The following is a 25,771-nucleotide window of genomic DNA, read 5'->3' on the forward strand; positions in this document are numbered from 1 at the left end:
CCAAAGACAGGAAAGCCCTGATGTGGACAAGTCCCCCCCTCCCCTCAGCAACAGAGACTGGAGGGGGCTGGCTCCTATACTTTGGCAAGATCTGTCTACCCAGTCAGGCCAAGGGCCCCACTGAAATGAGCTGGGGAGGGGGGCGCAGAGGCTCCCAGCTGTGGGCAGCTTCTCCCCACCCCTGACCCCCCTTGGCTAAGGACCAGACACATCTGTCTATCTTGTTAAACTTGCTTTAATATTTGGACATGAAGACAGGACAGAGCCGATCTGGCTGTGCACAGACAAGATGCCCCAGGGCCAGGGTATGGGCCGCAGGGTTTCCCTTCTCATGGATGTGTGGCTTTGGCCATGACGCAGTTCACTTGGTGCCTCCAGAGGGTGCCAATGGGGTTCAGGTGCAGGGGCAGGTGGATAGAGTGGGGCTCTTCAAGCGGCTCAGAGGTTGTTCAGCTCCAGCAGGGTCTGGTCTAGAACTTGGTGAATGCCAACGTTCTCCTCTTTGGCACTGGCCAGATTCTCTGTAAACACAAAGGACATCCAGACACACATCCAGACAGACAAACGCAGATGCCAGCCACACGTGATCAGCCACACGGATGGACAGAAAAACGGACACAAATCACACACAGACAGACACGCAAGGAGACAGGCCCACCCATGCACAGAGACAGACCAACCGAGCCACCCGCCCAGACAGACCAAGCCAAGACACACAGACAGACACGCAAGGAGACAGACCCATCCATACACAGGGACAGACAGACCAAGCCAAGACATACACACGGAGACAGACCCACCCATGCACAGGGACAAACAGACCGAGCCAGACAGGATCAAACCCAGACACAAATGGACATTTCAGTGTCGCTGGGGAACAGCATTTCCACACAGCACCATAACGTACCCCAGCTCCAAGCCAAGGCCTTACCAGGGACACGGCCCGACCTCACAGAGCAGCAATAGCTCAGAGGCCAGGTAGGGTGCTTAGACCAATCAGATCCTGGCAGCCTAACTTCACACCCACGGCTTCTGCCTGTGCTCCCTGCAGGGTGCTACTGCACATGGGGCTGTCAGATGGCACAGCCTCATTTCCACAGCCATGTGCTTCCAGCAGAGCCAGGTCCATCCCCAGAGAGTCCTGCCCACGGACCGATGAAAGGTGCATAGCACTGCCCAGCTGCTCCGTGATTCAGCTGGGAGCGGTGATCCATGGAGCAGTGGCAAGGCAGCAGCTCAGGAGGAGAGAGGACAGCACAGAGGGAAGAGAGACCAGCACTAACGAAACTGCAGGAGCCAGTTCTTCCAGCCCTCGTGTACAGAACATGCTACAGGGGAACCTGCCCACAGCCAGCGCTTCTGCGCTGTCCCCTACATCACTTCCGCTGGAATGAGACTCGCCATGACACCCTCAGCTGGGAGCTCACCCTTCCAGAGCCTCTGTCCTGCTGCCTACCGGAGCCTTTGCAGGGACAGGCGTTTCCATGAGGTCCACCTGCAGCCAAAGCCGCTGCCCTGCTGCCTAGAGCACCTGCTGGGAGAGGCTGGGGCCGGAGTAGCTGGACTCCCGCCCTGTTCCTTACAGTTCCTGGAGCTGGAGAAGCTGGATTTAACTGGGAATTGGTCCTGCTTCGAGCAGGGGGTTGGACTAGATGACCTTCTGGGGTCCCTTCCAACCCTGATATTCTATGATTTTATGACCTGCAAGAGCAGTATCCAGACAGCCTTTGCCTGCAGCAGTTGAGTGGTTTAGGAAGAGTGGTTTCCTGGTAGAGCCGGTGGGGGGCTGGCTGTCCCCTTGCCTTGGGGAGCACTACAATGTAGGGAGGGAGTAGGCAGGGTTCAGGTGGCTCAGCCCATCACATGGGCACTCCCTCCCCAGCCTGGGCAGCTGGCGCTGGCTCAGCAGTGCCCCTGTGGGGAAGGTGGGGGCTCTGGGTCGTGATGGCAGCAGGCTCCCCCCTGGGCAAAAATCAACCAGCTCAGGAGGCAGGAGTCTCCAGCTGTTCAGAGCAGGCTGGTCACTCTGAACTGTAAGGCCAGGGGGTGAGGGTCCATGTGCCAAGTACCCAGCAGCAGGGTGAGGGCAGGGACTCCCCAGGCCCAGCTGGCCTGGTGGAACCTGTTACCAGGACTCAGAGCTGCAGGGAATGTCCTGGGCAATGGAGGGGGCGGGCGATGGGGCTGGAACACCCCAGGAGACACAGGCTACATGACATAAGCAGGGCATGGGCTGAGGCTGGCTCAGTTGTTAAGTTCGTTAAGGATGACTCGCAGTTCGTTAGTGAGAATACGGTTTTTCTCCGCCTCCTGCTGGGAGCGCGCTATAGAAAACAGACGTCAGCGGCAGCAGAGGGAGAGAGAGAGAGAAAGGAGAGAGTTAGTGCAAAGAGAAAGTCAGGTCAGCACAGAGACGCTATCAGCGTAGCTGAACCCCGGGGGCGTATGTCCCGAAGCCCATCTGCCCAGTGCAGGAAAGAGAAATGAACTCAGGTCTACAGGCAGAAGGGGAGCAGGCTCTGGTCTGGCTAGGGGATGGTGCAGCAAGGAGGCCATTCGAGAAGGAAAGAGGACATGTTTCCAGGAGCTGGGGAGATTTGTAGCACAAACTGGGGTGAGTTCTGACCCAGAAACATAAGGCTCTTTGAAGGGGAAAATCAATCAACCTCCAGGAAGGAAAGTGCTGCCCTACTCAGCTACACACGAAGCCAGGTCAGGGCTGTGAAAAGGTGTGTGCGCTGGGGCAAGTCCAGGCAATGAAAGAGAGACAGGGTCAGATCTCAATGGTAGCAGATGACAGAACGAGGAGTGATGGTCTCAAGTTGCAGTGGGGGAGGTTTAGATTGGATATTAGGGAAAACTTTTTCACTAAGAGGGTGGTGAAACACTGGAATGCGTTACCTAGGGAGGTGGTAGAATCTCCTTCCTTAGAGGTTTTTAAGGTCAGGCTTGACAAAGCCCTGGCTGGGATGATTTAACTGGGAATTGGTCCTGCTTTGAGCAGGGGGTTGGACTAGATGACCTTCTGGGGTCCCTTCCAACCCTGATATTCTATGATTCTATGATCTAGCTCAGTTCAGGCTGGGACCCGAGAACCAAGGACCAGGAGAACCTTCCTCTCAAATGGAGCTAGCTGTGCGTTCGTCCCTCTCCCTCCCCCGATGCACCGGCAGGGCTGAGCTCAAGGACTTCCCACAGGGTCTGTCCAGGTTCTTATGCTCAGCCCTTCCCCGCAGAGTCAGAGCACCTGTGGCTATCTGTGTTGTAGAGCACACCTGGCAGGAGAACCCCCCATAAAGGGCCATGTACAGGCATGAAAATGAGACATGGCTAGAAAATGAGTGTGAAGGTGAAAAACCAAAGCAGCATGAAGAAAACAAAGGCGAAACCAAGGAGAGAAAATGCTTTATTGAGACCAACGCATCGACCCAGAAGGACAGAAAAGAAAGTAAGTCATGAAATGTGAACTCAAGAGTAACGTGTGAAGGACAGGAAGAATGCAGAGCAGGGACTGGGAAGCAGTAAGGGCTGCCAAGCCTCCCACGTGTTTTCCTTCCACCCCATGGGAGTGACCCTCTCCTCTCCTCCTGCCTTCAGCTTTGGAGAAGCTGCTTCCAGCTGGGGGGAATCCCCTTCAGGGGGGTGTCAATGGGGAGCGGAGCCCAGGCAGATTTGGTCAGAGGACGTGGAGCCCACGCTGTCCCTCCCAATCCCAGCACTAGCTACTCCCTTCTTGTTACCAGCAGCTGGGCTAAACGTGCCCGTCTCTTGGGACCCGACATAAGTAAAGCTCCCTTTGCACCAGGGCACGCCCCTCCGTCTCCTCCCCCTGGCCCCACAGCTGCCATCTTCCCCGGGCATGTTAGAACTTGGCAGCCCTTTGACACAAAGCATGCCCCATGGAGCAGGAGAGGCAGAAGGGAGCCAGAAGGCTGGTACCCTGGGGAACCCTGGCTGCTTCTCCTGGGCTGCAACAGGAGCTTTTCTCTAGTTTACCGTCTGCACCAACTGCTCTTGAGGAAAGAGAGAAATCCAAATCTGCAGCCGTCCCCCAGCCCATGCCCATGGAGCGAGGATCAGCCCAGGCCAGCAGACAGAGACCCAGCATGTGGGGTGAGATGGGACCATGCACCTTCCATCCTCAGACCCCACCCCCAGGCAAGAGGTCAGCCCACTGTGTAACTGGACACTTCGCTGCAGCTCGGCAGATCAGGCTAGCTGGCCACACGCAGCACCGGAGCAAGGCTTATGCATGGCACATTGCAGACGGGCTGATCCCGGACCAGGGATGCTCCCCAGTCTGGGTTATGGGCTGGTCCCTGCTCAGGGACCCTCCTCTTCTGCAGCTTTCACTGAGTAAACTACAGCCACCCAGCAGCACTGGAGCTTGCGGGGACAAAGAGGGGAATGGACAGACTGACAGAGGTGGTGGGGAGCAGAGACCAAGGGATAGATGGAGGCAGGCAGGCAGGGGCAGCCATGGCGACTGAGGTCACAAGCAGGCAGGGTGGGAGGGGGTGGGCAGACAGCATGAGTGGAGTGCCATGGTGTTGGGACCGCTCAGGGGCTCAGAGGGAGGTGATGTCGTTAAGTGCATTGTCCAGCTCCTCACTGATTGCCTTATACTTCATCTTCTGAGCATACACTTCGTCTGCAGGCAGGAGGGTGTGCAGGGGGCGGCCCGTGGCAGAGCAGGGCAGTGGCGGGGAGGGAGAAAGAGAGAGTGAATGTGAGAGAGAGAGAGAGAGAGAGAGAGAGACCTTGCTGCCATGGGAGGGTGCCGGGTAGGGTTCACACAGGTGCATGGGCCTCTGATAGGCCAGACTGGTTCTTCCCACCCCTGCCCTTACCTCATTGCTCCAGGGTTTCACTTGCCCCTTCTCACCAAGGGACTCTCCTGGTCCGGCCTGAGCTCCCTGGCCACTCTTCCTTCCCTCCCTGGCTATCATGCTCCTGGCCAGCCCCTTGTCCTGGGACGCTTCCTGGCCCATGCCCATCACACAGTGATCCTGCCTCCCCTCCCCTCAGACTGGGATTCCCACCTGGGGGACAGCTCGTTCTGTGAGACCCACCCAGGCTCCCTGTCCCTCCCTCCTCTCCAGATCCCAGCATTCAGCCACAGCCCCACGGCCGGAGGTTTCGGCTGAGCAGACCCTGAGGCACGTCCTGGGCCTCCTAGGCTGGCTGTGCTCTGTGGGGAGGGGGGCAAAGGGCAGGCGGGGTCTCTACCTTCTAAGTCATCAATGGTTTTCTCCAGCTTGGCCACGGATCGCTCAGCAAACTCCGCTCGGGTTTCAGCCTAGGGTCAGGAAACGGGGCGTTAGCTATGGTACCGACTGTCTGATGGAGAACCGGGCAGAAGGTAGCATCTTCAGGGCCAGAACTCTCCACAGGCAAAGGAGGGCCAGATGCTACCCTGCTTGGCCCCATGGAGGCCCCCTTACTGGAGCTGGGACATGGCGAGCTGCCGAACCTCCTGTTGGACTCACTCCCCCAGCATTTCTGCAAGGCTCGGCTGGCCTGCTTTCTTGTATCTGAAGTTGCAGCAGATCTAGCCTACCTGTCAGCTGCTTTGCAGTGACTCCAGCCCTGCAACAAGGGGCCCAGGCCATGGCTGGAGGAGCAGCAGCATTCAGAGCCATGTATCTGTCCAAAGCAGAATCTGCCTTTGTACTGCTAATTTCAGCTCCGCTCCAGGAATGACTGTCTCTCCCCCACCCCCAGCACCCCGGGGCCCCTTAAGTGCATCAGAACCACATAGCTGGGCAGGGGAAGGGCAGTGGGGACTGCTCAGGTTTTGGGGTAGGGTGTTAGGGGAAGCTGGCCGTCTGCACAGTCCGGGAATCCTGCCCAGGCGGGTGGTGGCTTTAGCCACTCAGGGGAGCAGGGCAGTAGACTCAGAGTGGGTCAAGGATGACCCCAGGGATTGTGCCCACAGAACAGGTGCCGACTCTCCAGTGTGCCGGGGAGGGTGCTCGACCCCCAGCTCTGCCTCATGCCCTGCCCCCACTCCACCTCCCCCAACGCCCCACCTCCGCCTCACCTCCTACTGCACCCTGCTCCACCCCCACCTCTTCCCGCCCAGTTCCGCCCCCTCCCCGAGCACGCCACAGCCTCGCTTCTCCCCCCGACCCGCAGTGCACTGAAACAGCTGTTTGCGGCGGGAGGGTGGGGGAGGCGCTGATCCGTGGGGCCTGCCAGTGAGGGGAGAGTTGATGGGGGGCTGCTGGTTGGTGCTCAGGACCCATCATTCCCCCCCGGGTGCTCCAGTCCCAGAGCACCCACGGAGTCGGCACCTGTGACCCACAGCCAGTCCCACTCTGACGGGTGGCAGCAAACCCGTGCACCCTGTGGAGGATGGGGCGATTACACCAGGCCCTGCCCTCCTGTCAGGGTCCCTGATTCTGGGCATCTCTCACCTCCTTCAGTTTGTCTGTCAGCAGCTTGATCTCCTCCTCGTACTTATCTTCCTTGGTGGAGTACTGTGAAGAAAGACAAGCCTGAGTCGCTTCCCAGTCCCTGTAGCACCCGCTGGGTCCCTCTCATAGCGACAGGCTGGCAGGCCCACCCCTAGGTGCCCCACCATTGCCCAGATCCCAGGGCATCTCCCAGGAGAGCAGCACTCTGCTCTGCTCACTTCTCGGGCCCTGCTCCTCGCCAGCCGCAGGGCCAGGTGCTGCGCTCCTCCGGTTCCTACCTTATCGGCCTGGGCCTCCAGGGACTTCAAGTTGTTGGTGACAATTTTCAGCTCTTCCTCTAGGTCCCCACATTTACTATTCCCAGCAGGCCAGGGCGCGCGGAAGAGAGAAGGGTGCAGGGTGGTGGGAGGAATGAAGGAAAGGAGAGAGAGAAAAAGCTCAGGAGAGAGAAACAGCAGTTCAGATGGAGAGGAAGCAACAGCCAGCCTGGCCCGTGGCCCATGACCTCAGGCAAGCCACCATCCCTGCTGACCTACCCCGGTGACAGCTCCTAGGAGAGTCCGGCTGGGACGCAAGAGGCAGGCTCAGACCCCCAGACTGCGCCCAGGCAGCGAAGGAGTAGAGTGAATCACCTGCCTGAGCAGGCTCGGCAGGTAACTGGACCTAAATAAGGGCCAAAAGTCCAGAGCAGAGATGCCAGAGTGAGAGGGCCACCCAGCCCAATTTGCCTCTGCCAGCTCAGCCCCACCTGGGGCCCTCACAGGACCGCGAGAACTCCTCCTGCAAGCAGCACAGTGGGAAGTAATTGGGACAGAGACTCTTGCGGTGCTGAGACAGATGTAGACAGGGAGTGGGAGAGGTCTCACTCCCCACCAGGGCCTGCCTCGCACCTGCAGGGCCCCAGCCCCGGCCAACGCTCAGCTCACCCTGTGGCACAAGGAGTGGCCCTGTGACGCAGGCAGCCAGGGAGAGGTGTGGGTCGAACCAGGCAGCAGCCAGACCAAGGGCTGCCCAGCTCGCCTCCAACCCCAGCCCCTCAGTGCATCGAGCCCCATCTGTCTCAGCCCCAGAACTAGGACCAGACCCAAAGCCGCACAGGATGGCGAGGGAAGAAGGAGAGGGCTCAGAGTCATCTCACAGGAACGATGGAAAGGAGACAGCACGTCCAGAGGGTCAGAGAGGCGGAGAGGGACAGAGAGGAAGCTGCGAGACTCCCCAGTTCCCTGCCCCAGTACCTCTTCCTCTGAGGCCATCAGGGATTTGAGGGTTTGGTCCATGGTGCGCAGCTCCTCTTCCAGCTGTCTCACTCGGCTGGGGGGGTGAGAGGGGGCATCCCAGGGGGAGCGTTCAGCCATGGGAAACCGAGCAGAGAACAAGATCAACCATTCCCAATCCTTGCACCCCCACCCACCTGGCCGAGCCCCGTAGGGACAGGGGACAGCGACAGGGCAGGAGCCAGCTGCCATTCAGCCTGATCAGAGACAGAGAGCCAGGGGCCCCCCTAGGATTGGGCCACCTGCTCCGTCAGCCCCATAAAAACCTCACCGCTGCACCTGGATGCTGTGCCTCTAACGGGGTCAGTGTCGCCCCCTGCTGGAGAACCAAGGGAAGGGACTCACCCCAGCCATGGGCTCTGGCTGCCCGCTGAGTGCCCTACGCGGCTTAGTTCCCCGAGGGCTGCATCCCAGCTCAGCCTCATCTGGGGGGGCGGGGGGAGAAGCAGAAAGTAGGGGCCCGAGAAACCCCATCCCCATGCCCTCCCCCAGTTGCCCGGAGGGTAGAGACAGTACTCACCTTTCTGCAACCTCCGCCCTTTCTTCCGAGCGCTCCAGCTCCCCCTCAATGATCACCAGCTTACGGGCAACCTGGCAGGCCCGGCAGAGGAGAGACTGTCAGCCTGGCGCAGGCCCCGCCTGCGGGAACACAGCTCGGCAGCAGCCCCCTGCACTGCAGTGGTGGCTGCAGATAGAGGCCTCGGGATGGGGGGGCACCCCCCAGGGTGGCAGTGGCAGCCGGAAGAGGAGATGCCCCCCCAGAGACAGTGGGAGCAGGCAGAGAGTGGGCAGGGGCCGCAGCAGCAGGACCCACTTGCTCGTGCTCCATTCTCCTGGGACCTCTCCTACGAACGGGGGTGTTGCCAGGAGCTGCCAGCCCCCAGAGGCATGCACCCCCCCCCCCCAAGGCAGTGCTCCAACGCACTAGGCCATCCTCGGTGTGAGCCAGCCGGAGCCGTGGGTGCTCCTGGGGGTGTCAGCAGGAGCCCCAGGAACGATGGTCATTGGGAAGGGCTGGTTCTCACCTCCTCGTATTTGCGGTCGGCCTCCTCAGCTATGTGCTTGGCCTCTTTCAGCTGCATCTCCTGGAGCTCCATTTTCTCCTCATCCTTCATGGCCCGGTTCTCGATGACTTTCATGCCTCTGAAGAAAATCCAAACCACAGTGTTACAGCTGAGATCTAGACTTCCCCGAAATTGAGGCATGATCTAGAGCACCCAACTTGCCTCACAGCAAGCTAGAACACCCCGGCTCTGCCCCACGCCAGAGCGTCCCGGCTCTGCCCCACGCCAGAGTGCCCCACACCTGCTGCAATCTGGCACATGCGCCCTCTCTTTTTGCAGCCCTGCGCACCCCACCCCTCCCAGTGAATTAAATCATTCCCATGTTCCAGATCATCTTCCAGTCTTGGGAATTAGCCTCACACTTATCCCAGTGCCCATCCTGCCACATCCTTCACCCCTCTCAGATCATTGCCACATGGAGTCAGATACTCCTAGCATTGAGCTAGCAGCCCCCTTCAGCCCCATCCTAGCTCACACACCGAGCTAGTTCTGCACCCTCTGTGTTAGGTATCTGTCCTGCCACCCATCACCACAGCATCTGAGTGCCTCCTTCAGAGTCAGTAGTAAGAGCGAAACCACTAGTGGGCATGGGCCCCTCTGGGACAGTGCAGATGACAAAGCCCAGCCCAAAGCCTGGGAGAGCTGGGAACAGAGCATTCTCCATCAAGGGGAGCCAGCTGCAGAAAAACCTCCCAGTGGAGATCAGGCAAATTCAGTCTGACCATCTTCAGGACACCCTTACACCCTCCTCTCCCCCACTAGTGATACTCACCGCCCTGACACCCCATCTGCCCAAATAGCCCCCACATAGTACACAAAAGCCTACAGCAAAGGATCAAATCATCCAAACGGGCTGGGAGCCCATGGAGGGACAGGAGCAGGGGCCCCCTGTGCAGACAGCCAGCAGTAGCCCTCAGCTGTGAGCCTCTGAGCCAGGTCGACAAGCTCGGGCTCATGGGGCCCCTGCTACACTCTCAAGTTGCAGCTCGGGCTCTAGTGTGGGCTCGAAGCCCAGCCCCACCCTAGGTTTCAGAGTCCGAGCTCCAGCCAAGCCATGTCGACCGGCTAGTGTTAGCAGGTAACGCAGGCCCTGCCAGCTCAGTCTGTCGACTTGGATCAGCAGCTCACTGGTGTGGGCAATGCAGACCGGTGCCTGGACCATGGAGAAGGCAGGCAGCCAAGGGAGCTACAGTGACCCAGCCTTGAGTGATGGACACAAGGGTCATCGGGTCCAGGCCCTCGGCCAGGGGGAAGGGACAGAGAGTCCTAGTGAACTGGAGATGAAATAAGGCATTTTTAGACAGCTACTCCCTGGTCCCCCAAAACTTAACAAGGAGTCAAACAGGACCCCAAGGCTTTGCACAACTCTGGTGAATGGAAGGTGGGGACAAAATCTTTCCAACAGCATCACTTTGGTTTTGTCTGGGGTCTCCAGCTGCAAGCCAACTGCCCTCCATTCAAGAGCCGATCTCTGGGACGTACTGTGAGTGACATCTTAGTCGTGGTGGTGGCTGCATCGGTGGTGAACTAGTAGATAGTTGAGTGTCGTTAGCAACTGAACCCTGGTGTCTTCCTCTGTCTCCCAGTGGAGTCACGTAGACATTGAGGAGAGGCCTCATGGATCAGGTCCTCAAGGAATCAATTCTGACGCACTTAGAGGAAAGTGATCAGGAACAGTCAGCATGGATTCACCAAGGGCAAGTCATGCCTGACTAATCTAATTGCCTTCTATGAGGAGATAACCGGCTCTGTGGATGAGGGGAAAGCAGTGGACGTGTTGTTCCTTGACTTTAGCAAAGCTTTTGACACAGTCTCCCACAGTATTCTTGCCAGCAAGTTAAAGTGTGGGCTGGATGAATGGACTATAAGGTGGATAGAAAGCTGGCTAGATTGTCGGGCTCAACGGGTAGTGATCAATGGCTCCATGTCTAGTTGGCAGCCGGTATCAAGTGGAGTGCCCCAGGGGTCGGTCCTGGGGCCGGTTTTGTTCAATATCTTCATTAATGATCTGGAGGATGGTGTGGATTGCACCCTCAGCAAGTTTGCAGATGACACTAAACTGGGAGAAGAGGTAGATATGCTGGAGGGTAGGGATAGGATACAAAGGGCCCTAGACAAATTAGAGGATTGGGCCAAAAGAAATCTGATGAGGTTCAACAAGGACAAGAGCAGAGTCCTGCACTTAGGATGGAAGAATCCCATGCACTGCTACAGACTAGGGACCAAATGGCTAGGCAGCAGTTCCGCAGTAAAGGACCTAGGGGTTACAGTGGACGAGAAGCTGGATAGGAGTCATCAGTGTGCCCTTGTTGCCAAGAAAGCCAATGGCATTTTGGGATGTATAAGTGTAGGGGCATTGCCCGCAGATCGAAGGATGTGATCGTTCCCCTCTATTCGACATTGGTGAGGCCTCATCTGCAGTACTGTGTCCAGTTTTGGACCCCACACTACAAGCAGGATGTGGAAAAACTGGAAAACATCCAGTGGAGGGCAACAAAAATGATTAGGGGACTGAAACACATGACTTATGAGGAGAGACTGAGGGAAATAGGATTGTTTAGTCTAGTGGAAGAGAAGAATGAGGGTGGATTTGATAGCTGCTTTCAACTACCTGAAAGGGGGTTCCAAAGAGGATGGCTCTAGACTGTTCTCAGTGGTAGCAGATGACAGAACAAGGAGCAATGGTCTCAAGTTGCAGTGGGGGAGGTTTAGGTTGGATATTAGGAAAAACTTTTTCACTAGGAGAGTGGTGAAACACTGGAATGCGTTACCTAGGGAGGTGGTGGAATTTCCTTCCTTAGAAGTTTTTAAGGTCAGGCTTGACAAAGCCCTGGCTGGGATGATTTAGTTGGGGATTGGTCCTGCTTTGAGCAAGGGGTTGGACTAGATGACCTCCTGAGGTCCCTTCCAACCCTGATATTCTATGATTCTATTATTCTAAGCGGGTGATGCATGGGGAGTGGTGATGGGTAGAGCCTTCGGAGCTACACATCTCCACTCCCCAAGTTCTGCTGGAGAGGAATGATCACCCACTGGAGTGCTGGGCCATCGGCTCCTCTGTCACGTAGGTGAGTTAGTACCTGTGGTCCACTGCAGTGCGGCAGCATGAGCATGGTGACCTTACCTGCATCCATGGCCCAAGGCAACCTCTCAGCGCCACTAGAGCGGTCTCTGTGTTGTGCATTAGTCTGAACCCAGAATCCCGTGCATCCACAATCACGGCGCATGTTGGAGCTTGGTTGGAGCCCGTGCATCCACAATCACGGTGCATGTTGGAGCCTTGATTATTTTACCATGGAACAGGAGGCTGGAGAGGTCTTCAGGGTTGACTGGTGGCTTCTAGAGGACAGGGCAGACTACTGGGCTTTCCAGGAGACTACCCTGCACTACACTAGTGCTGAATTTGTACATCTGACCAGTTCCCTGCTCTCCACACTGGTTTCCCGTAGAAGAGAGAGTCCGGCCTTGGTCCTTATTTCCAAGATGCTCAATGGCCTGGGTCCAGCATATCTAGAAGGACCTAAAGCTCCAGGACGAAGCCCTGATCACCAATTCTGCTCCTTGGCACAATGGGACTCTCCCCCTGGAGGCTACAGTGCATCTGGATGCGAGACAGAGCTTTCTGGGACCAGCTGAGACTGTGAAAAGAACTCCCTCAGGGGCCTAGTACCATCACAAACTCCCCACCTTCCAGTCCCAGGGCCAGTGTGCTTTTCCAGCTCTCCTTTGCTGACACAGACACTGGGCAGCATGGACGTGTTCAAAAAACCTAATAGCCCTACCAAAATCAAGCCCTGCACTGCACAACTGGGTCCTCACCTGGGGAGAGGACAGGCACGCGTGACAGATGTTAGCCACAGGGCTTAACGCGCAGCTGGAAGGTGCCCAGAGACCTCAGCAGTCAGCGTGGGGAAAGAGAGAGTTTCAGGACTGATGAGCCCTGCCTGAGACAACAAATATCACCTAGAGCAGGACTGTCACTTGCTCCCTGGGGAAGGCCTAAGTCCCCTTTTAATTATGGCCCGCAGGCTGGGTATATATTCTGAACTCTAGACACTCCGCCATGAATGGCAGAACCCACTCAGGGGTCACTAAGAATTTGCATAGAGCATGGGGGAAACTCTATTTGTTATCTGCTCAGCACCTTACAGCCACAACCAGCATCACCCAGCGGGAACACGCTCCCCTTCAGGACCATTTCTGGGAGCTGTTTCTGTCCTCTGCGTCTCCTTTCCCCAGCCACGTTTGCCATCCGCTCCCTTTCACTACCTTTGTGTGTGTGTCTCCGCATTACCTCCCTTCTGCCCCCTCCTGAAGGCCAAACGATTAGCAACTGACTAATTAATTAGGACATTGCAAAAGTGTTATCGTTAGGCTTTAGAGTCAACACCTTGGTGAGGTCCCCACCATGCGGGGCAGTTCACACCTCCCAGAGCTCCCGTCCCAGTCGCTGTGATACTTGAAGTCTAGAGAGCTAGACCCTAGCTTTTGAAAAGCCCCATGAAATCTTAGTGCTGGCACAAGCTGAGCCTGCTCCAGGGGCCACGTGACCCTGCCGAGCAAGAGAGAAGAGGCCGGAGGTGCCCCTGTTTGAGAGCAGTAACTGGCACTTTCAACTGTCCAACATACCGCTCATGGCAACCGAGAGCACAGCCGGCCTCGGGCAGGCTGCTGTCGTGCTGCAATCTTATCTGCAGCCTGATCTCCTGCCCCAAACTGCCCCCGTCCAGGGATGCCAAAAGGGGCAGCTAGGGGGCCATGGCCCCTGCACTTTTAAAAGTGGGAGGGCTATGCACTTCCCCTAAGAGCGAGAGACGGGGGAGGAGGCCAAAAGGAGTGGAGAAGAGCAAGCGGGGTGTTGGGGGCAAGAGGCGGCATGGGAACGGGGCCTTGTGGGAAGGGGCGGGGCCTTGTGAGAAGAGTGCCTGTGGGCCCTCCACCTTCAGGGCGCATCCACCGCTCCTGCCCCCATCTCGCCCTGACATGGGGCTTAGCATGGGGCCCAGCTGCCCGTTGCTGTCTGTGACACCAGCAGGACCCCACTTCCATGGGACGGGGGGGTTGGAGCAATCCCGGAGCAATCCCATGGGGGCAAGCGGCCACATCCAGGCCAACTCGTGCCCTCCCCCCGCAGCTGCCAAGCCACATCCCCCTCCATACTCCTCCCTTCCCACCAACCACACACCTCTCGCTCTCATCAGCTGCTTTCTCAGCCTCCTCCAGCTTCTGCAGCGCAGTGGCCAGGCGCTCCTGGGCTCGGTCCAGCTCCTCTTCCACCAGCTGGATACGGCGGTTCAGGGAGGCCACATCAGACTCAGCCTGAGGGAGAAGCAGCACCAGAGTCAGTCCCACCCCAGAGCTGGAAAAGGGCCGAGAGCCACTGAAAGTGCGTGAGCCCCTCAGCACTGGGACCCTGCACAGAGGCCACAGGAATCACTGCCTGGATCAGCCAGGGGTCCATCCTGCACAACCGCCGGCCTCTGAGAGGGGCCAGCATCAGATGCTTCAAAGGTACGTGCAAGATGCCCACAGTAGGGAGAGGTGGAATAATCTGCCCCCACACCAAATCTTGTCCTGGTCTCGAATTCTTTGAGATTGGCTCAAGCCCCTGAAGCACGAGGTTGAGTATACTTGCCAGAATTTATGGTAGCAGTAACTAGGATAGCCCTGGATATTCTTATCTATATAAGGATCCAATCCTTCTTTGAATTGGGCTAAATTTTGGCCCGAATGTCTTGTGGCAGTGAGTTCCACAGGATAATTATGAATTGTGTGACAAAGCATTTCCTTCTGTTACTTTTTAATTTGCTACCTTTAAATTTCTTTCACTGACCCTGGGTTCAGGGATAGCAGAAGTTCCCAATCTACATTCTCTAGATCAGCGGTTCTCAAATTTTTGTATTGGTGACTCCTTTCACACAGCAAGCCTCTGAGTCCGACCCCCCTTATAAATTAAAAACACTTTTTAAATATTTAACACTGTTATAAATGCTGGAGGCAAAGCGGGGTTTGGGGGTGGATGCTGACAGCTCGTGACCCCCACATAATAACCTCGCGAGCCCCTGAGAGGTTACACCCCCCAGTTTGAGAACGCCTGCTCTAGACCATTGATTGCTTTAGATGCTTTTGTCATGTCCCCCTCTTATTTGTCTCTCTAACTCACAATCTTGATCAGTGCACTCTCCCCTCACAGGAGTTTTTCCAGGCCCCTGATCATTCTCATCGCCCTTCTCTGAACCCCTCTAATTCTGCAATATCCTTTCTGAGACAGGGTGCCCAAGGGAGGCCAAACCATTGATTTACATAAAACCATTCAAAATTCTCCATCTTACTCTCCATCCTATTCTGTATTCCTGACATCTCATCTGGGTTTTGGACCACACAATCTAGCCAGCGCCTGAGTCCAGTGAATCCTGCACCTCTCCCCAGAGTCCAGCTCAGCCCCAAGGAACTGCCCCCAGTGGCCCCTGCACCGTCCTCCCAGACATAGGCGCTGACTTCTAGTTTTCCCGGGTGTGTGGGGGGGGGGGGGGCACTCTCCATCCCTGCTCCGCCCCAAGGCCCCGTCCTCACTTCGCCTCTTCCTGCCCCTGCTCCACCCCGAGGCCCCACCCACCTGCTGCTCACTGCTCTCCGCCCTCCCCCAAGCCTCTCCCCCAGCCATCAAACAGCTGTTTGGCAGCGCTCCTGATTAGCTCATCAGAGGTGCTGCCAAACCACTGATTGGCGCTGGCGGGTGCTGAGCACCCTCTATTCTTTTTCCGTGGGTGCTCCAGCCCCAAAGCACCCCGGAGTCGGTGCCAGTGCTCCCAGAGTCCAGCCCCGTCCTAAGAACGGATAGACAGATGGATGGATGGACAGACAGACACCCCACCCCACCCCAAGCCAAAGCCCAGTCCGGTCAGCATGCCAGCCTGGGCAGACAGACTTGTGCGAGCAGGGCCTTCACGCCCGGCCGATGTTGGCTCTGAGCTCAGGGGGCCGCAGTCTCCACACTGCTCGTTTAGTGCCCGACCTCAGGCCCCACCAGCACACGACTGTCCCAGGCTCGGAGGCTGGCTCCCGCTGCAGGGCAGACACAGCCCAGGAGCCCCCCACACGCCCCTGTGAGCCAGAGCCCAGCCCGGCCAGTCCTGGCTGGCCCCCACCGGCCCCCTGAGCCCGGCGAGGGAGGTGGTACTCTTCCCCGGCAGGGTGGCGCGGGGCAGCGTTTGGGTTTGCAGAGCGCTGAGTAAAGGAGCAGGAATGCCCGGCACAGATTCGCTCCCAAAAAGGAGATTGGAACAACTTGTGGGTTTCCTGTTTACTGAAGCCAGCAAGGCTGCCCGTGCAGGGTTCCCTCCCCCCCCCGGCTGCCGGAGGCAGCACTGGCCAGGCTGGGGAGGGGACCTCGAGGCTGGGGGGCCTGCGGATGCCCTCGGGGCCCCGGTCACTCTCTGCCACCTCTGGCTGGAGGTTGGCTGGGCTCCTCAGCCTGGGGGGCAGAGCTGGGCCAGGCCTGAGCCCTCCCTGATTTACAGTCCCCAGGGACGGAATCCGGCAAAGCGCCTCCATGGGGCTGGCCCACAGCCAAGGCCAGGCTGCAAGGAGCCCCAAAGGCCAGAAACCAGCATATTCCCAGGCTCCAAGCACCACCCCTTCCCCACAGGCTGGGTTCCCTGGGGTGAAGGGAAGGGGGTAGGCGAGCCAGGGCAGAGGAGACTGGGGTGGGGCGGGGCAGGGAGTGGGATGAGAGCATGGGCAGTGGTGGGGGGCGGGGAGAGGCCAGAGAGAGCTCTTGTGGGGAGTACAGGCACACTCCTGCAGCGGGAGCCAGGGTGTGGACTGGGAGACAGACCCCTGCCGGCCCCATGGACAGACCCCCCCCCCAGCCCTGCACCAGCCTCCCATGCCATATGCCAGCTCCCCAGCCCCACGCTAGCTCCCCCAGCTCCATACCACTCCCCCCTCCCCCCTCCAGCATCTGACCAGCTTTTCTTTCCATTTAGTAACTCTCGCCTTGCTCCTACTCTCGGAGGCCTGAGCTCTGCCCCGGAAATGCCTCCAGCGGGTGCAGCAGCCCCCAAGCGCTGAACTCTGCGGGGAGAGGAGAGCGTGGCTCAGTGCTACTCAGCACCCCCCAGGGCACAGGCCACCAGGCACCGTCACCCCAGCCCTGGCTACTGAGTGCCCTGCCCAGGAGGCTGGGATCTGTGCACCAGGACCCAGAGAGCAGAGCACACAGAACAGGGGTGAGCCTACAGAGTTAGGTACACCCCCTCATGCCATCATGACCCTGCCCTATGTCCCCTTCCCTGGCCTCCCATGTCCGCAGGGGTGCTGGAACTAGGGGTGCTGGGGGGGCACACCCCCAGCTTGAAGTGGTTTCCATCCATACAGGATTACAGTTTGGTCCAATGGCTCTCAGCACCCACACTATGCAAAGTGTTCGAGCAGCTCTGCCCTCAGGGACAGACAAACCCCCCAGGGACCTTGCCCCCTCCCCAGTTACAGCCAGACCCAGACCTGCCCTTCGCTGGCTGTAACTCCACAATGCCACCTCCTCCCCGGCCAGACACCAAGGCAGCAGGGAAAGGGGGTGGGATTGGCTTTAGAAGGGGCTTTGGGCAGAAGGCCCCAGGGAGACCACAGTGGGCTGCTCTCCTACCGCAACCCTCTCCCCCTGGAGCACTGTGCTGCCATGCTGGGGTCCGGGCTGGGTTCGCTGGCTCCACATCATGCCACAAGGGCTGGGAAGGCTCCCAAAGAACAGTCCCTGCCTGGCACAAGGCACAGCAGTGATGGGGCTCCAGTGGGGCCCCCCAGCACCAGCAGAAGGTGTTAGCCAGGCCACAGAAAGCTACCTGACCCCACAGGGCCTGCAATAATGTACTTGGCCTATGTTGGTTACAGAGACTCAGGGGGTGGGCAGAGCCCCCTTCTCCCGATTGGGGCCCCCTTCCCCTCCAGCCATGCTCGCTCCCCGGCATGCCAGGGTTTCCCTGCAGCATGGTCATAGAACAGAGGAAGCCAGGAACAGGGCAGGACTTAGCACACACTAGTAGGGAGATCAGAGGAGACAACCTCCCCACCCCCACCTCCACCTGGCCAGGTTCAGCCCTTGGGACGCGCAAGCCAGGACTGGGCTCTTCCAAACCGAGGTCCCAGGTCCCTTCCCTCCTGGAGTCAGGGCAGGAAGCCACGCAGCGCAACTGCTCTATTGAGAGTTTCCGGTGGCTCCTGGACCTCAGCCAGGCCCAGCGCTGGAGTGACCTGCCAGGCTCTCTCCTAGAGATCATGTTACTGGGCAGGGCAGCCCGGCTTCCCCTGCAGCCAATGAGCACCACAGCGTGAGCAGACTGGGGCTGCGGGAACAATAGGAAAGCTCCCTGCAGGGCACCCTGCCCAGGAAGCTCCTGGCAGAGTCTGCTCCACCCAGCCTCAGGTACACGATCCCAACAACACAGCCAGGAACAGGAGCACTTGGGCCTGCTAGTGCCGCCCCAGGAAAGCAGCCTCTAGCCCAGCCGCACCCAGCCAGGGAATGCCCTCCTCTGCCCAACTGAACTCCTCCCAGAGTCAGATCAGATCTGCAAGGCCCAGTCCTGCATGTGAAGTTCCCTGCTGGGACCCCCTCCCAGGGGACTCTGCCCAAGACACCCGTAACCCACCTATAGGGCTCTCTCTCTAACCCACCTATAGGGCTTTCTCCTCTCCTCTCGTCCTCATGCTACTTATGGCAGGAGCAGCTTCCCTGAAGAAGGCCTCTCTGGTATGGCCTGAAGCAGGCCAGACTCCTGATTATCCAGACTTCCTCTGGGAACACGAGCTCCCCATGTGATGCTGTGGCGAAAAAGGCTACGGCAATCCCTGGATGTATAAGCAAGGGCTAGCAAAGGGAGTAGGGAGGTGGCATTAGCATTAGTAGTAGTAGGGAGGTGGCATTCCTGGATCCCATGGCCAGTTTCGGGAGCCACACTTTGCTGACAAACTGGAAGGGTTCAGAACAAAGTTACAAGGATGATGCGAGGTCAGGAAAGCTAGCCCGACAGCGAGAGACTGAAGAAGCTCAATCTAAGAGAAAGTCAAGAGGTGACTTGACGATGTTCTACAGCTACCTACATGGGGAAGGGCTGCCTGGTAGCACAGGGCTCCTGCACCTGACAGACAAAGGCAGAGGGAGAGCCAGTGGCTGGCAGCTGAAATGAGACACATTCAGACTAGAACTAAGCTGCAGTTTTTAACAGTAAGGGCTGGGTGGATTCTGGGTTCTCTCTCCCAGACCTACCCCACTGGAACGGATGGGCTGGAGGTGGCAATCACTGGGTGACATTCTCTGGCCTGTGCTCATAATGGCCTCTTTGGGTCCCCACATCTCTGAGTGTCTGAGTCTAACCCCTCTCCTGGCAGGCAGCCCTGCACTCCCCAGCAGTGGGGATACCATGGAAATATTTGAGGCACCTGTCGCTCTGGCATCCGGGAGGGCATTACAAATGGAGTGCCTTTTCCACACCCCCTCCCCTGCCAGCACTCAGCTACAGGGCAGGGCTAGGGAGGGCGCTTGCAGCCAGCGGAGGCCTGGACACCTGCGTCTCACAGCCTGCTTTGGAAGTGGCCAGGCTTGGCCACACACATATTTCCATTGGTGAGAATCCCAGAGGCAAGGACGCCACCCTGAGAATGGTCGACACCCCTCCTGCAAGTCCCTGCAAGAGAGGGGGCCTCTGAGATCACTGGGGCCTAGGCCAGCTAGTGCTTTTTGGATCCTTGGGGGTCTTTCTGAGCAGAACCAGTCCCAAGCTACCCCTTCCCCCATGGCTCGTCCCTACAGCTGAGTGCAGCACGGAGGGGGCGGTGGAGTCGAAGGCTGCTGGGAGAACCAGCAGTGTCAGCAAGGGCGGCCGATCTGTCCCTTGCTGTGAAGCGACAGAGCTGGCCACCAAGCCTACTGCCATTCCCAGGGACGAGGCCTAACTGATCTGGGTCGAGCACAGAGCCCTGGATGGGATCATGTGCTTCTGGAGCTCCACTCCCACCCGACTCAGGGCCGGGTCAGGCAGTTACACCAGCGTTCGAGGACGGCTTCCCAGGCCAGATCCAGCCCGACAGGCTTTCAGAGCTGCCTGCCCCTTGCCCCCCTTAGGCGGCCCAGCACTGCCCACTGCCTGTCCCCAGCCCCACAGGGCAATGAGCCAGCTCCCAGGGCCTCTCGAATCCCTGCTCAAGTAACTGGCTGTGACTCCACCGGGGAGCACAGTGGGACTGTCCCTTGGGCTGCCCTGAACCTTGGGAGCCAGTCGGCACCGAGAGCCGGTCGGGTCAGCTTGGGTTAATCAGGGCTGCACAGGTGCGGCGCAGCAAGGGAGAAGCTCCTGCACCCACCCCACGTCATTGCCAATCATCCAGCCCCCACTCCCACCAGCAATGCCTCCGGCTCTTCCCCTCACCTCCTCTGCTCCAGGGCAAGGGGAAGCCACAGTGAGCCCGGAGGGAGGGAGGGGTAGATGGGGACACAGCTCTGCATCCTGTGTACCATCCCGGCGGGGCCAGGACAGCAGAGGCTGAGGCCTCAGCCTGGAGCAGGAGATGTTCCCTCCCCGACAGAGAGCCCGCTGTACCTCCAGCCAGACCAGAGCACGGCCAATTCTGGACTCGGGGCTCAGCAACTGACTGAGGTGAGCGCGTGGTGCAAGGCCTAGGCAGTGAGTCAAAGCTGCCAGAATGGGCACCCAGTCCGCCAGGATGGTCAGTTGGGGCAGCCAGCGGTAGGCCTGAAACTGACGCCACAGTGATGGGGACCCCAGAAGCACCCAGGGTGCAAGAAGGGCTTCATCCCTACTGGGGGGCACTTTCCCAGCTGGGTCTGGCCACTGTCCGAGATGCAGGCGCAGCCCGTAGCTGGACAGAGAAACTGAGCCTCACAGGGCCTGCTAAACCCACAGCCAGGTCAGGGGGCACTTGGATGGGGATGGGCTTTCCTGGCAGCCAACTGCATCCAGAGTGCCATAAGTCCGGCACTTGGGTCATTCTTGGCTGTTGCCCTGCCCTGGCATCACCACAGGGACAGGCACCGGATACCCACCTACTAGACCACACACCTGGGACCAGCCCATGGGGAAAATCCCCCTACCCCCAACTCTTATGTAACCCCCAGGCCTGAATTACAGCACCAGGCCCCATCTCCCAGCTACTTCCCAGACCCCTCCCCCCGAGTCCTAACCTTTCCCTGGCTGCATCCTTGACCCAGTCTGCTCCCCGCCTTCCCCAGCTAAACCCCAGCAGTGTACACCCCGGCCCCTCACTGGGTCCATCCCAGACCCCCATCCCAGCTCTCCCTGCTGCAGCTCAGGCCCTACAGCCTGCTGCCCCGGCGGCTGGTTCGTTCTGCCTGGAGCAGGTGAGGAGAGCCCTGGCTGAAGAAGTTGGGAGTAAGTGGATCTGAGCGCCTGGCCGCCCTTTTCTTTTCCTCTTGGTCTGCCCCACCCTCCCGTGAGGGATGAACGGAGAAACCTCCAGTGCTGCCTCAGACTCTGGCTGGCTCTGAAACCCTTCAGCCCCCACCCCGGAGCCCTGAGGCAGGTGTGATCCCTGCTGGGGGGCCTTGTTTGCATCGGTACCCGGAGAATTGAATCCATGCATGCTGGGGGCTCCTGGGCCCATTGCACAGCCAGGGTAACCCTTGGCAGCCTGGGTCTGATCACTGCAGTGCCCATGGCTGGGGTCACCACACAGAGTCGGGGGGGGCGGTATTACTTGCGGGAGACAAGGAGAGCAGGGGGACAGGCGGGTGGTGGGATGCTGGGATTGGGCCAGACGGGGTGTGAGTGCAAGGAGAAGCTCCCTGGATGGGGAGTCCAGCATCAGGCAAGAAGGGTGCCCGGTGAGCCCAGCAGGGCTTGGGGTGGGGCTGACTGGGCCTGCCAGGCCCTGACACCACAGGGAGCGGAGGGGACGTCAAACCCAGGCTGGCACCCAGGCCTCTGGGGGAGCGGGGCAGGAAGGGCATTGGGAGGAGCTGGCTGGGACCTTCAAGCCCTGGACCACCTTACCCGCTCCCTGGCCTGTCTCTCAGCATCCACCTCCCTCTGCAGATGCTCCGCACGCTCCTCAGCCTCGTCCGCCACCTGCTGCAGGCTCTGGATCTTCTTCTTCACCGCATCAATGGAGGTGCTCCCGGCCATCGTCCACCCCGGGGCCACGCCCAAGGAATGAGGCCTGAGGGTGCTGCTTGGGGACCTGAGCAGGACAGAGGCGTCCCCGGCTTGCCTGGGGCAGGGTCTGTGGCCTGGGGCGCAGTCTGAGCCCCAATGCAGCCTGGTTCCAACCCACTGGGTCCTGCTGGCTGTCCCTAGCCAGCTCCGTGCTCCAGCCTGAGCTCGCCGGGTCACTGACTCTGCCGGTGACAGCTCTGCGGCAGCCTCCCCAGCACACTGTGCTTCAGCCCTTTGTGGGACTACCACTCCCGCTCCAGCAGGAAGAGCTCAGGATGCGAGCTCTCCCCTCCCTGCCTTCATCCCCTTTCCTGCTCCTCCTCCCCCTCTCCTGCATCTCCTCCTCAGGAAACCCAGTGTCAGAGCTTGCACACTTCCCTCCTCTTAAAGAGGCAGCACCAGGTATCCAAGCTGCTTTTCCCACTGCAGCTGCGGGGCTCCCCTCCCTCCCCCAGGGAACCAGCCCTCACCCTCCCCACGCCCAGAGAGCATTGCAGCGGGGTGGGCCCACAAGCGCCTGCTCTGGGTGCCTGTGTGTCCTGGGGAGCAGCTTGGCCTGCAGAGCCCAGAGAGGAGTGCCCAAGCAGGGGCTCTGCTGTAGGCGTTTGCTCTGTCTCTTTCAGGTGGGGCTGAGCAGAGAGGCCCCTTTTTGCATTCGCCACTGCTGTAGCCATGGGCATGGTTTCCGGACCCTACTTCTGCTCTCCATGGAGTCAGGGGGCTGGGAAATTGGGAGGGCTCCTTCCTGCCCCCTGGTGGGTCCTGCGCACAGCACTGAGGCCCTGGGGGGTGTAGGAAGGGGGAGCCAGGAAGTGGTGAGAACAAAGTTTCCCATAAACGTATGTCCATGGAGTCAGGGTTTGTGATGTGTAAGAGAGGAGCAAAGCCCGAGCCGGGGAGACTGGAATGAAGGCCCAGGTGCAGAAGAAGGGAGACACATCAAGGGAGCTCCTGGAAGAAGCAGCACCTCCTTCCCCTCATCCAGGCTGCTATCGCTAGTATCTTTCTGAAAGGTCTCTAGCTTGCCCACAAGGGAGGGGCTGAATGCAGGAGTCACCGGCTCAGATCTGGCCTGGAGGGTCCTCCTGGGCCCTATGAAATCATTGCAGGGCCTCCCCACCTGACCAGGGGCTCTGACCTTAGCCATTAGAGGGGCTGCTGAGACTGCAGCCCCATGGGGGTTCTCAGACACTTCGCATTCATTTCTCGCTGGGAGCTGTGCACCCTTGGATGATCCTGGTCGGCTGCAATGCATCAAGTCCAAGAGCCAGAGCCAAGGTGCGTGGCTGCTCCAAATGCCAATGGAAGGGAAGGGTGTCTGGGAGGTTTAAGCCCCATTTGCCCCAGGTTCCAGCACTATTTCAGCATCCCTGCACTGTGGAACAACTGAAGTAGAACCCCGTGACAGGCAGGAACCACGGGGCCTGCGGATGTGAACCACATGACAGCCTGCTGCATGCAATGACTCCTACAGCACAGCTGGGCCTTTAGGGTCAGCAGCCAGATATGAACGACTTGAGCTTCTGCCCGTGCTTGGACCACATCTCCATGGGAAAGGGTCTCCAAGCCCCAGGGTCCTGATACCATCCACCCCATTGCCTGGGATCTACAAGCCCCTTGGACAGACCTGCGGATTTCATGTCTGCAGCCTCGGTCTCTACTCTGCGCAGGATATAAGAAATCGCACACACAGCTCCCCAGTGCTCAGACACATTTGCTGTCTTCATCCCTGCTTGTCTTGGAGCGCATCACTGATGCTATCTGGTGTCAGGGGGTATGCCCTGGTGTCCCATGCTCTGGGACATGGTCTGATCCGTTACAAGGGGAGCCCTCCTGGAATTACACTCAATCCCTCCTTAATGAACAGCGACAGACAGCAGGCAGCTCAGCTGCACTTCACGCCTGCATTTAAAGAGCTCAGCCAGCACAAGGATTCCTGGGCTCCATATGCAACAGCTGAGCCCAGCCGCTGACCCAAGCCAGCGCTTGAGGGACCCCAGCAGGGCCTATGTCTTCACTGCTGAGAAGTCTGTTTTCCTTGCAGGGTAACAGGCAGGTGAGCTGTCCCGGTTGCACTGTACCCTGCCTGGGGCTGAGCTCGGCTCATTTACCTCAGGGTACAACCCAGAGCCTTGGCTCCACTCGCTCACGCATTAGTCACCCCTGGTCCTCAGCCGTGCAAGCAAGGCCTGTGCAGAGCCCGGCTGCAAGCATAGCACTTTCACACCAGCCGCAGGACAGGGCAGGGAGTCAGGGCCTGGCTGTCAGGAGTGGGGCAGGTTCAGGGGCCAGAGAGACAGTTCTTTGAGCAGCTGCTCTGCTAAGTGGCCTCTGCTCTAGCCACACCCTGGGACGCCAGCCAGCTCCCTCCCACTGGCTCAGGGAATCACCAAATAAGAGCAAAGTCTGGACTAGGAGGTGGGCTGGGGCGGATCCTGTCACAGCCTCACTGAGAACTTTCAGGATCACAGTCCTGGAATCCAGCAGCTTCTTTCTCGGCACTCTCCCTGCATGCCCCAGAGACACACACCAGCCCTGCTACTGCAGCTCCTGGCACAGCCCACTTATGGGCACCCAGACCAGCTCCTGCCCCAGGGACTGGGAAATGGAAGAGACTGGAGCAGCAGCTGGGTGCCTCCCACACAGCCAGTTCCACTGCAGGTTATTGGGCTCGCAGTGTTAATTACAGAGCAGGCAGGAATAATTCCCTCCACGGCCAGAGTCACTGGGTGAGGTTCCCTTGCCCATGCTATGCAGGAGGTCAGCCTACAAAAATCTAAGAATCAGTGCGCCCGCCCTGCACCCACAGCGCCTCCTGCTGGGAGAGGCTGGCACTGGAGAAGCCAGGCACGGCCCCCCCAGTGGCCAGCACCTGTACACTGAGCTCTGACATGCCCCGCTCTTGGGATTGGAGAAGTCAGCCCCCCCCCCAGCCAGCACCCCTAAACCAAGCTCTGACGCGCCCCACCGTTGGGATTTCAAGGACCTGCGAATCCCTGAGCCTGCCACACTTGGATTTATGCTGGAAGCTGACACCCCTCAGCGGGGTGTGCAGGACGGGGCTCACATTAACACCCATTAGCACAGACCCAATTACATTAGCATGTCGCAGCCCCATCTGCAAGCAAGCCGCACTCCTGTCTCCAGACAGGCTTGACAGCTCAGGCTGTGGGCCAGGGGCACGTTCCTGGTGTCCCCAGACGAGCACTAGAGAGGGTTAGTTATTTTAATGTATTTGTCAATATTTCTACAGAGAGCAGCTGCCTCTCTGGCTATCGAGGCCCAGGGAGCCGGGAGCAGCCCTGCATGGGTCAGGCGCTCCTGTCTTGCCCTGCTAGACTCACAGGAATGGAGCATCTTTCCATCTCCGGAGGTGCAGACTCCGCAGGCTCCAAGGAAGGAGCTGTTCCAGATTCTCAGCCTGGAGGTTTATTCTCCTCCTTTCCCAGGTGCCCTCCAGCTCCTGCTGCACCTGCCCCACCATCTCCTAGCACCGTCCTGCCCTTGGATTCACTCGCGGGTGATTAGGCAATGAGAGATCCTGGAAATAAGCTCCAGCAGTCATGGAACAGGGTCCTCCCCCAGAACAGAGCTCCTCAGGGGCTCCCAGAGAGAGATCCTGTTCAGACAGGCTTGGTCCCTGCACTTCATTGTCCAGGGTTCTGGTCAGTCCTGAGCAGTGAGGCTCCCAGCCCCACGCTGGGACACAGGTCCCCAGCCAGGTTAGTCCATCTCTAGCACCCATCACCGCAGGGCCTGCACTCTTCAGCTCACTCCCGGCAAGTTTTCCCCGACATTTCTTTCTGTTTTTCCTTTTCTGAATG

At 58.8% G+C, this 25,771-nt stretch overlaps 1 protein-coding gene across 9 annotated transcripts in view; it reads right to left on the reverse strand.

The window, feature by feature from the left end:
* Nucleotides 1-217: 217 nt before the first annotated feature.
* TPM2 (tropomyosin 2) overlaps nt 218-25,771 on the reverse strand; it is a 30,474-nt gene continuing 4,920 nt past the window's right edge. Inside the window, exons 1-8 of one of the 9 annotated variants that reach the window (XM_084628984.1) lie at nt 21,786-22,279; nt 13,943-14,076; nt 8,719-8,836; nt 8,214-8,284; nt 6,698-6,773; nt 6,420-6,482; nt 5,230-5,299; nt 218-521 (exon numbers count right to left, since the gene is read on the reverse strand). In XM_084628984.1, coding sequence (XP_084485110.1) covers nt 439-521; nt 5,230-5,299; nt 6,420-6,482; nt 6,698-6,773; nt 8,214-8,284; nt 8,719-8,836; nt 13,943-14,076; nt 21,786-21,917 — 747 coding nt within the window. In that variant the 5' untranslated portion in view covers nt 21,918-22,279 and the 3' untranslated portion in view covers nt 218-438. The other 8 variants (XM_084628982.1, XM_084628985.1, XM_084628983.1 and 5 more) reach the window with 8 other exon arrangements.

The sequence above is a fragment of the Lepidochelys olivacea genome, assembly GCF_965140295.1.
Source record: "Lepidochelys olivacea isolate rLepOli2 genome assembly, chromosome: 5".
Classification (NCBI taxonomy): domain Eukaryota; kingdom Metazoa; phylum Chordata; order Testudines; family Cheloniidae; genus Lepidochelys; species Lepidochelys olivacea.